The following is a 12,284-nucleotide window of genomic DNA, read 5'->3' on the forward strand; positions in this document are numbered from 1 at the left end:
TTCATTTTAATTATAATAAATAAAACGTTTAATAGTACTTAAATTTGTATCAATAATGCTATTTGGTTTCATATTTTCTTTTTAGTAAATCTATTTATAGTTATTTCGTGGTACTGTTTTTGTTTTTCATTTTTGTATACATGTACATTTTGTATATATGTTTTTTATTCGTATATACTTGTAGTTTAATTTATTTTAGCTTAATGAATGATTATTTTTATGTTTTATTTGAACTTATTGTATTTATTGTAACTAATTGATTAAACCTTACCAAGCCGTTACGTAAAACGTCCAATAATACTCATACTCATATAATTTTACTTGGTTTTTAATCTGATAAATAATAATTGTTAATATGAATATCTTAGATTTATTATTGGAATTAGAAAAGCATGTACATTTTTATTGCATACAAAAAAAACTAATTTTCGTAAAAATCGATTTATTTTCATTAAAATCGATTTTGGACAATTCGATTAATTTTGAATAAAGAAAAACCGATTATTTAATCGATTCCTGTCCATTAATCTCACATCCCTAATCAGCACACGCGATCTTGACGCGAGTTTTTACCCATCACAAAAAATGCACAACGCCTCTAAAGAAATTTTTACTCAAAAAATCAGTTCTTAATAATGGGTTTCATACTTCATTGTCGACAATACAACAAGTGCCTCTATTATAAACAGTATCGTACATTTCGAGAAAAGTACGAACGGTAGATTTGATTTAATGAAACCAGTCACCTAGGTAGCGTTTGTTGTTTCTATCGTCTAAAATTATCTTTTTGGCAGTTATCTAGTGGTCGGCGGTAGGGTTCTGTGATCTGTTTTATATTGGGACTAGGAAATGATAGTCGTTTCCAAGAAATTAATTCGCTGGAAACTGATTGTTTTGTCAGCCAGAGTGGGTTTTTACGCGGTTCTTATTTTATGGTGATAATAATAGATTATATCGTTTGTCTCGAAAAATATACTGCTACTTGAACAATTCTTTTTTAATATGAATGTATAATGTGTAAGTTATATACATTATAAGTTATATACTGATATATTTTTTTAAATAATGCATATTTCTTATTTAATCCTTTTTGATGTATCCATTATAGCATTTTTAATAAACTATCTATAAATAGACAGAGGCAAAAGTTCAGTAACCTTTTTTTGGAAGCTTTTAACACTTAGTTGCTTAGTTATTTTAATTGTTTATATAATAACTAAGTTATTTTTTGTGACACTATCTAGCTTAGTTAGTAATCTTAAACTTTCTTTAAAATGAAACTTCAACAATACAATTACACATTATAACTACATACTATGTACCTAGGTATATTATACCTATGTAGGTATATGTTTCTATACTTATATTATAGATCCTATAGAAATAACGCATGATTGAATGCAAATCAATTAATAACGGATAGTTGTTCTATGTCTAATGACTACCAGTTACAATGTTATTATATGCGTTGGTATTGTTTTGTTGTTGGTTGGTGCAGTATGTAATACGTAGGTATCACAATATTATCATAACTATCACTCTATTAATTAAATTAGATGATCAGAAAAAAGTATGTCATCATCATCAAACTATTATGTCATTATGTCCAATTATATGAAGTTTAGCAATACGAAGTTGGCCAGCGTGGTGGAGTAGGATATAAAGCTCTCTGAGAGGAGACTCGTGGTAAAATGGTGTATATAAAATTGAAGTAGTAAGCGTGCAGTTCACATGATTGTTACCGGACAACGATGGTCGCTTTATGAGTAAGTCGTATAGAAGGTGATAGAACCCTTTGTGGTTCGACTCCGGCGGCACCACCGCCACACCTATTTCGGCGTTGTAATAGCAGTGTTAAGCGCTGCTGTGTTTCGTTTTGAAGGGTGTGGTAAGGGAGACATACTTCTCCGAGGCGTTCCAGCTTAGTCCTCAGGGGTAGCAGCTCACCTGTGGCCGACCTCAGGTCAATATCTAATCCTATCTGGGGTTCATATATATAACCACTAGGCTATCACTGCTGTGTATACCTCAGGATCGGTGTATTTGTGGCTGACTTCAGTTAGTAGTCTAATTTCATCGGAGGTTGATAACTGATGTCCATGGGCGGCAGTGGCCCCTTACCATCAGGTGGACTGCATGTTCGTCTGCTACTCCTATATTATAAAAAATAATGGGGCGCTTTTCAAAAACTGATAAAGGGAGCGCCCCACACATTTTCCACAATTATACTATTTACTGTTCCTTAATTGATTCCTAGATTGAAAATTATTTTTTACTTTTTAGTTGATTTTATCATAAAAGCGTGTTTTTTAGTTTTTTAATCTATATTTATTTTATTAATTTTTAGTAAGCATTTGTTATTATAGCGACCACCCTTATGCATGCTTTATAAGTCAAGTGTCTATCTATTACGGTTTAAGAGACAAAACCCTGTGATACACGAACAGGCAGCTTAGGGTTTCGTTTTACTTTGTGAGTACGGAATCCTAAAAATCAATCTAGTAACTTGCGATAAACTTTCTCTAAGGCGTTCGAACAATCTCGCCTCAAAAATCGTAAATGCTGAGGATGTTGATAAGGACAATGGTATAAAATTATTACAATCGTGTATTGTCATCGGTTTTTGACAATTCTTCAAAATGTTTACTTAAACTGAACGTTCAAAGTGGATAGAAATCGGGGTCAAAGAATCGTTACATAGTTACATACATACAACCCAAGCTAATAAAAGCGTGTTAAAAAACAAAAAGTCAGACGGCATCCACACCCTTCCATAGTAATGCAAGAACTGTTTCACGCTAGAAATAGGTGGTAGTACTTCCCCAGTCGAACCATACTCCTTCTACTCTTTTATTAATAAAATCGAAAGATACTTCACCGCCTTGAAATTGAATGAAGCAACAAAAGGATGATTTTATCATTTATTCTTTGAATTCTTGACAAATTTACTTAATAGAGAAAATTTACGTATAAATAAGTAATACTACGTAGTTTACGTAATAAATGAATATTTCAAACATTTTTGGGAAATTTTAGAACTGAGACCTGGGAGCGCTTTATTTTCGCAACAATTTCAATTCCTAAAACTGGTTACACTTTCTTGTTAGGAGTTCTCAATCTATATATTTTAGTCGTCTAAAGTTCTACAACCTTCCAAAGAAAATTATTTTTATGTGAAACTAACGTCCACATAACTGCTTATTGCAGTCGGACTACAGAGGGTAGCGACCAACGTTACACTTAACACGCTATAAAAGTGTTTGATGCACGATGCACTCAGTTTTATTCTTGTGCGGTGCATTTTATCACCAGTTTTATTATGTATGGGCATAAAAATATACTCCCTTCGGCTCTAGCTACGACATAGTGATTATTTTAACGTCATTGTTATTGTTATTGACAAGAAATTTAAAATCACACTGACTAATATCATGAATTGCCATTCAGTTCCACGGTTTCCATTGATATTTCATATGTTGAGTATTGATGGAAACGAGACAAATCTTATAATAAAACCGATGATTTTGCTTTTGGAGAACTGTTGTAATCAAATTAACTAAAAATCAAATTTATTATTAAAAAAATAGTTCTTCTAACGCTGAAGGAAAACATGGTGTACGCCTTATTATTATTATTTTTTGGATATGCAATAAAATTTGGCTTGAGGAAAACATTATATTCCCCGTGGGCCAAAATAATACTTGCCAAATCCTTCAACAATCTGCGAGAACCATCTCAGATATCTTTTAATCCCTTAGGACGAAGTTGAAACGCTTGTATTAATAAATTGCTATTCATAAAGTCACTTTGTCATTTTTAAGTTGCGAATTGGTTAAGGAAAAAGGTTGATGTGACCTTTGCAAACTTTGTTGTATAATTCAGTGTGAAGGCTAACTAAAATGGAACAAAGGGCCTTTTATCATCCACTTTTACATTATTTAAGAGATTACCATTCATTTTAATATGTTTAATGCTTACAAAGGGATTTACTTTAATATATTCGAAAATTAGATTTCGAATATATTTGAAATGTAAAATATTTGTAAAATAATCCTGGTATCGTTATGACACGAATAACATAAAACTAGCCTCGCACGCGGTGTCGCCTGCTTGTGGTTGTAACACCAATTTAACGTCATTTTTATCTCTTGACATTTTGGTTAAAAATTGCAATATACCATTTCTGTAAATATATAAGTTAAAATCCCGTTGAATTCGCTTCGGTAGGTAATTTTAACGTTTATGAACAAATAGACAATCGGCTATATCATTTCCTGAAAAGCCTGTCTTCGAGTAAAAGCCCTACTTTTCTTTCTTTTGGTAAAGTGTGTTGGCGCTTATTTTTGGTGTTGGTAGAGTTGGTATTAATCACAGTTCTCTGGCGCAAATTTATCTGATTCTATTATAATCGTGGATTGAGAATTTGTACTTGAAATAGCTATTTTAAAATGACCGACAGACATACCTATTTATTTGTATAGAATTTACACGAATAATATTATTAGATTATTTGTGGAGCGTTTTGTACGCAGTTGGTGCCAGAGGAGTTTTGGTTTAATTTCGAGCACGTAGCGTTTTTATGTCTTCTGCAAAATAACTAAGTAAGTGGTATAGTGTTGTGCTTTTTGCTCACAGATCGAATTGTATAAATATTTGTCGTTTACTTTAAAGAGATGAAATTCACTGTTTATATTATTTTATGACCGATAGTGAAAAATGGTCATCGTATACAATTTTTGCCTATCACAGTTGATAATTAAAATTTTAAAGTACCTACGTAAGTAAAATTTTACATATTATTTAAGTTTATTAATGAGATTTGATGAAATTTATAATGTTCTGTAAAGCGTTTTAATTTATTCATTTATTCTCCATGCATCCATGCATAGTATTACTTTGGGCAATAAACTTTCACGACGTACACAGCACACTACAGCCGTGCTAATCATTTTTATCAATTGCCAAGATGAACCTGGGCATAAAGTTGTAAAGATTAAAAAAATCCTGTAAGCACATAGATATAACGAGATTTAATGAAAATATTATTGAAATCTAGATTAGAAAAGGCAAATATTTCTATTTATAATTTGTGTCTTCTTTCTATATTATTTGAACGAGAACTACATACACAAAGACTGCCATTTCAGATTATAGTTTTAAAGTAAACCAAAATATTAAAATTTCATTCAAAATCCAATATAGCGTATGCCACCATAAAACATAATTGTATAATCTAGCTCTATATACTATATATAAAAAAATGGCAAGAATTTTCAATTTCCAAAAAGAATTTTGGATTGTATGAACGAAAACGAAAGATCTGGCCATAGGATAAACGTAAACTGTTAAATAAACCACCATTTATTATGTCGCGAAAAGTATCGAAGTGAAGCTGATAGCACAATGTATGTATGCTTCGTTTCACTCCATTAACGGTTGCGTAGCCCAAAACGTAAACTAAACGTTTCACAACGAACGGTGGAACGACTTGAAGTAAGAGGAATTATTGTTCGTTCTCAAATTAAATGAATAACGAGGATCTATTTTTAAATTTCTCTTTATTATTTAATTATTAAAATATTTGAAAAACTAGGTTTGTTTGTTCTTCATTATCCCAATAACTTACGATGACAAAAGCTTTGAATAGAAACATTTTTTCTGCAAAAAAATCTTAAAAGTATTTACATAGGTTCACCAATTTCCAATTAATCAGCATGATAGGCGATGGTCTGAAGTCATTCTGAAAGGACAAAGTGCCTACAATTCTGTGACTTCCTCGCACGACTCCATTACTCTCTTGCGGTGAAACAACCACCTTATCGATATCGAGACCGTTTTGATTACGGTACGAATGCGTAATTCACACTTTAGCGCGGCGGCAGTTTGAAAATATCACGCAAAAGCAGGGCTAAGTTTTCTAAATAACAAATGGTGTCGACGACGGAAGTATTGCCCTTGACGTAAGCCCTCAATACGCAATGGCTTCGAGATGCCGGCTTTAAAACACCATACATAATACATATTTAGATAGTATTAATCACTCAATTAGATTAGGTTCAATAATTTAATACTTGTTGTATAGTTTCTGTTATTGTATATATGCTATTGTAATATATTCAACCATGTAATGATGTATGTATATTATTTATGTATTTTATTTAAATAGTTCCCGTGTCGATAAAACGTATATTTGGGGCAGATCAATATTGTCTTAAAACGACTGCCTAAATTTTGAAATAAGTTTAATTTGTTAAATAGGTCACTGGGATTATCATTGTAACGATTAAGTACAAGTACATAGCAATTGTTTAGATTAAAAATCCTATAGAGCTCTGAATTTTCAATGGAAACAGTGGATCGAAGGAAACTATTGCTCGTTTGGCAGAGGGAGATCTCCCGCTGGGCTAGGTTCGTGCCCGGGGAGCGGCCGTGCTCCGACAGTCTCAGTTCGGAACTTGTATATATGCCAGATATTTAGAAAACTTCGATAACGTGATTCAGAATACTCGTGGCGCCATCTCTTGTCTAGTAGCGGGAGGTCGCCACACTCGTTTTAATACTTCCTTAGGAGACATTATTTTTAATATATATAGTATACATGTGTTAAAACACCAATTACGTTGTCGAAAGGTTGCCAGAATAACAAACATTGAAATACGTGACCCAAATATAAGGAAACTGATTCCTACTTGTTAGGGGATGCGAAAGCATAATAAAGGATACCATATCACAGAGAGTCAACAAAGGAACGAAATGATGTCTGTAGAAGCTAAAGCTAAAGCTTTTACTGTTCAATTATATTCACAAAAATAGAGAATATTTTTGTTGTGTTTGGGAAAAAAATGTCCACGCCAAATATCCACCATTATGACAAGAGTACAAAATTTGTAACTTAATGAAAATGACAACGAACTACAAATTAATCTGGTATCAATATTTAGTAGGCAATCGATTTAAAATAAACTTAAGTTAATTTTTTATTAGCCTAAGGATTGATAAAAATTGGCGGTGATAAAGTAAAACGCATGCTGTGGCGCCTAGCGCTTAGGAAGTGGGTAAGGTGCACTATAGAATCTTTAAAGCAACCTATAACTGTTCTTCATAATCTAATGTAAATTTTTCGCCGAACACCGCGATTGATATGACGTGACTTATTATAATATGACACGCATTTATGAGCAATGAAATTGGTTTGGTTGGTCTCAGTAATACATTTAGATTTATTTATGAAACATCTTCAAAGGGAACACATTAAACATTTACTCGTACATTGTATTTGGTATAGTTGTTAAAGATATACTGAAAAAATATCCTTATCCTTACTAATATTATAAATCCGAAAGTAACTCTGTCTGTCTGTCTGTCTGGTTGTCTCTTCTTCACGCCTAAACCACTAAAACGATTTTAATGAAATTTTGTACAAAGATAGTCTGAGACCCGAGAAAGGACATAGGATAGTTTTTATCCCGGAAATCCCACGGGAACTAGGGATGGCGATCTAAGATCGATTAATCGGAGAATCGATCTTTTGGACCAAAACAATCGATTATTTTCATATCATAATCGATTATATGTCATATTATTTTCTTTTAAACGCGGGCGAAGTCGCGGGTAAAAACTAGTTAATCTATATTTATCCTATATAGACTGTTTTCGAGCCTTGTGCTCCCCAGGAGATTATTTTTGGTACATGTATGTAATATATTATAATGTAATATGTTTTATATTTTTGTAATTGCCTTTATTCTAAGCACTTTATATTGACCCGTCAAAAGTAAAGTTAAAGTATGGAGTGGTTTTAGATGTATGATAATTTTATGAGTGTTTTAAGGTTTATTTATAGTCAAGTAATTTGTAGTAAGGAAAAGAATTGAGAATTGTCTACCACTCGTACGAGTATGTGACAACTGATTTCGTGTTTTCAGTTCACGTAGAGGCTATTCCAAATTATTGTATGCCTACTAGATAGGTATGTTATTTTTCTATAATAGTTTTATATAGGTTAAAAAAACATACTTCTTCTTCACTTCAGTTGAAGACATACATATATGTGTTACGTACATTATTATAATGTTGCAAGGGAACTCTTTTGATAAACATTTATAAATACTCTCATCACACATACTTGCGACAAATTATTTAAATTCCTTGCTTTATAATAGCTAAGACTATATTCCACAAAGTAAACACCACTTAAGCTATGTTTTCTCTGACGTTCGGAGCGCGAGCTGAACTAGACCGTGTTGATGTAATTACTGCGCTTTAACGACTCTTCTTGAAAACGTACTCGACACTTCTGAATATCGACAGAGTGCTTGTCAACATTTGCGTTCACTTTGTCTTTAGGTAACTGTTTTAACGGTAGAGATATTAGCTAATTGTAACACTTTGTTTCTTTTTATAGCGTCCGCAGCTAGGACAATCGCTGATGTAATGAGCAAGCACGCAGCAGATTATTCAGCCATTAAGTTGACTAGCTGAATACTATCACGAAAGCTGCCCATGAATATTTAAATTGTAGAAGAGATATGCTGGTGTATCAATTTTATACCTTATTAGAAGTCCTTCATAGATACATGTATGTTGCAAACATTAAGTTAACTTTAAATGGAGCTAAAGTATGCTGTACCTATCCCGTTATTTTCCGAATTCTTGAATATTGCTTTACGATGGTCGTTTATTGGATTTGTCTTATCTGTCTTATCAGAGGAAATGAGCAGAGTCTAAGCCTACATTCATATATTGTTATTATTATTTTTCTCTAAGTTGCCACAATGTACTTATTTACCTGCTACTAATACTTTTAGAAGAGTTGCAGTCGTAATAGAAAAGTGTACCTGGTATGCACTATTAAGCATGAACTAAAATATTGTTGTTAAAAATTACACAAAGCACTATTATGTTAACTACAAATCTAAAAAACCGTTTACAAGGCGATTTGTTTTCTATTAGTACCTACACGCAAGTGGCTAACAAGTAAATTGCAGTAACTTGTTTAATTGGCAATAACAACAAATATACATACAAATATTGCTTTTACTTGTTATCGTGCCACGAAAATCAATGTTAATTGCTTACATTTCAGATTTAAAAAATCCTTATTTTATATCAATAAATAAAATTTTGGGTGTAATTTAATGTTCTATACATTAGAAAATACATTTTGATGGTTTGTTTACTTATATAACTGTCTAAATATGCTTTTTTAGTCCGGCTAAATAGGGTGCATTCAATCACTTTCTCTGACAGAAAATCATATATCTAGGCTAAAATGAACTAACTATCCTTAATATGCAATAAACAATATCCTACCGATGACAAAAAAAAGGTTAATTGAAACTTACCTCTAAATCTGAGTCGAGGCATTCTAGGCTTGAGCGTAAGGATATTCTGTTCGGTCGTCTTGATAGACTGTTGACACCCATGAGCTTGTGAGATCGACCGAGGGTGGCGCTTCCACTGCCAATAATCTCCGGTTCACGAAAAGACAATTTCTTTCGCGGCCTTTCATTCATGTCTTGCATATGTACATCCTGCCCCAGCTTATTTACCACAGGTACCACTAATCGAGATTGTACACACACTTCATCCGTAGAATCCATCTGCCGGTGTAAAGATAACATGTCTTTTGGAAAATCACATTTAAAGTCCAAGTCGTCTTCGTAACGTTTCGCTGCACCCACCGAGAGAGGTCTCGGTCTCGCTCCGACATACTCCCGACCATCGTCTATTCGACTTCTATGTTTCTTTCGAATGTCATCGAACTCCGGCTCCGAACGACTGTTTTTTAGTCTATCTTGATCCTTCTTAGGCTTCGCCTCGTGTTTCGATTGTTTCGAGCGCTGGTCATGCCTAGGCTTCAGCGCTCCACCGAGGGAGACCAAAGTGCTCCTTGCTTTGAGCAAAACTTCGGTCGGCAGGCCCTTCAAGAGATGCTCGTTCCTTCGTTGCTTGACATCGTGCTCCTTATGGTTAGGCATTTCTCTTGCAATATAATTTGTAAGCACATGTGAATTATTTTCCGTTGGCCTGGTTCGCGATATTCACACAAGTCAATGTGAAACGCGCTCTTCCGCACGGCTTCCCACGAAACAACTGAAGTGGCGGCGGCATGGTCGGCGCGTGCGTCGCGCGTCGCTACAAGCACCACAAATAAACACATTCGCGTATTTCCAACGGCTCTCCGAATAATACACGCTTGCTCTTGACACCGCTGATACAACTAATACGAATATCTTGTAAAGGCATCTTGTTACTGTCAAACGTTGTGTTAACAACATTTATAATTTGATTTTACACTTTTTGACCTGACATTATGGAAATGTGTTATTAGTATTGCGTATTTTGTATGTTATAATTTCTCAAGCCAATAACACAAAAAGGGCGAAAATACGAGATCATAACGCGCGACGGAAAGTGGATTTTAATGATGAAATAAATCACTTGGAGCACTCCAAAATCGTACACAAATTAAACCCATCTCTGAAACTTAATCAATCGCTAAAGTTGAAATGTCATATTGCTTAGCAATTAGTTGAAAATCGGATACTGAGGAAAAATAATATTCGTTTGAGATTAAAGTTCCGTGGACTAAACAAAAGTTACTGATCTTTCGTTTCGAAACTTTGACTTGTAAAGCCTTTATTAAACACCCGAGTCGACCTATTCAATGAAATAATAAAGAAGTTCCTCATAGACTTAATAAGTTTCAATTGTTTATAAAAGTTCAATATGAAGGTTGACAGTGGCGTCATAAATACATATTAAAATAATTGACGTGCCAGTCGAACTCGCACACGATTTGTTCCGTATCGCTAAATTTTTATTTATTTTGGACAAGTGCGAGACTGCGGAGGTGTAGTAAAATAGTTCCGTTTGTACCCGTTGAGTACGGAACCCTAAAATTTTAAAATCAGTACGAATTTTAATGGCTTGATCTTGACAGGTCTGAGATCCAGATGTACAAATTGGCATTTAAGGCTATGACTTTCGATTTGATTAAATATCTTTCTAAAGATGAAAATGAATGAGATGTCTTATTAATTACATTATACCAAAAATCCGTGCTTGACTGTAATTGAAGTACAAACCTGAGTGGTTGATGATGTGCACTACATTCTCCAACGCGATTGTAATGATTCCTCAAGAGTTATTTATATCATATTTCATCAATCTCAGAGGGATTAATACTTTTGATTTATCATACAGATAATGTAAATATTGACAGATTTAAATCAAAAGCTTTTAATTTACGACTATCGTCGTTTTTAGAGATGAACCATAAAGAATTCACTGAGGATGTTGGTTGTAAAAGTCAATTAAATTTACGCGTGTTTTCTAGATTCAAACTATTTGGTAGTGTATAAAGACACCGTAATTTTCATCTGGTAGTAATAAACATCTGTAATCGATTGGGGCAATTAAAAGTCGAATGAACGGCTAGTCGCAAACACCTATACTATTTAGAATATTTACGGTGGCTGAGGCCAAGTGATGTGGATTGTAATTGATTATAAAAGTCAAGTGGGTAGCGAAATACAAGATTTATATCATGTGTAAACAGAAGTTCGGGGATGCCGGCGGTTTGACAGCGAGCAGTGGCGTATTACGCTGACAGATTTAGAACAAGTCGATAAACAAACAAACGCGCCGATAGATGCCTATTAGATATCTATTACGAGTAATATTTATATCGGCCACTTATAACTCGTATCTATGATTGATATCTGATTGATATTGCTGGTCTTATGTTCAACTTCAATCACTGCTACAAATTTTTTTTTTGACTAGTCTGATTCATCATTTATTTCATACTAATAAAATAGAGAAGTTATGAAACTTGAAAATTTGTAAAATTATGCTTAATTGATTAGTTAACAGAAGCGCAGAATGGCCTATAAAAGCTGCACTCTGATCCATAGCGAAGGCTTCTAAGAGATGCAGTGCAGAACATGTTTCACTTTCTACTCTTCTATAATCCACGCTTATTGTTGAGAAATATATTCTTAAATAATTAATCTATATATAAATATTTCCACAGAAGAAAATATACAAACATTACTTCTAATTCCATTTCTAGCTTTGCTTGTTTCGTTCGTCATGGATAATTTGGGAATAGCCGTAAATATTAGTTCTTGTTTGGTTTACTTGTCATTTCTTTAAAATTGAACAGAAACGGCCGCGAGTAAATCTGGGACTTATATCTTTATAATGTTCCCGAATTAGACTACTAAAGTCACTGCATTTCAGTCCAAGGTACCTTTTACATCTAAATTCTTCTTATT

General features: G+C 33.5%; 1 protein-coding gene and 1 long non-coding RNA gene across 5 annotated transcripts in view; both read right to left on the reverse strand.

The window, feature by feature from the left end:
* The window catches only part of LOC140743346 (uncharacterized), a 466,218-nt gene that overhangs the window by 65,481 nt on the left and 388,453 nt on the right, over window positions 1-12,284 (reverse strand). The gene's annotated exons all lie outside the window — the stretch shown is intronic.
* LOC140743344 (carboxyl-terminal PDZ ligand of neuronal nitric oxide synthase protein) overlaps window positions 1-12,284 on the reverse strand; it is a 287,400-nt gene that overhangs the window by 50,933 nt on the left and 224,183 nt on the right. The window contains exon 1 of one of the 4 annotated variants that reach the window (XM_073074517.1): window positions 9,345-10,130. The exons of the other annotated variants lie outside the window; for them this stretch is intronic. Within the exon in view, the coding sequence (XP_072930618.1) occupies window positions 9,345-9,980 (636 nt within the window). The 5' untranslated portion in view covers window positions 9,981-10,130. Of the gene's footprint in view, window positions 1-9,344; window positions 10,131-12,284 lie in introns of those variants that run through there. 4 annotated transcript variants of the gene reach the window in all.

This window comes from Epargyreus clarus, unplaced genomic scaffold (assembly GCF_041222505.1).
Source record: "Epargyreus clarus isolate Ecla_fem2 unplaced genomic scaffold, WU_Ecla_fem_2.2 ptg000007l, whole genome shotgun sequence".
In the NCBI taxonomy this organism is placed as follows: Eukaryota; Metazoa; Arthropoda; class Insecta; order Lepidoptera; family Hesperiidae; genus Epargyreus; species Epargyreus clarus.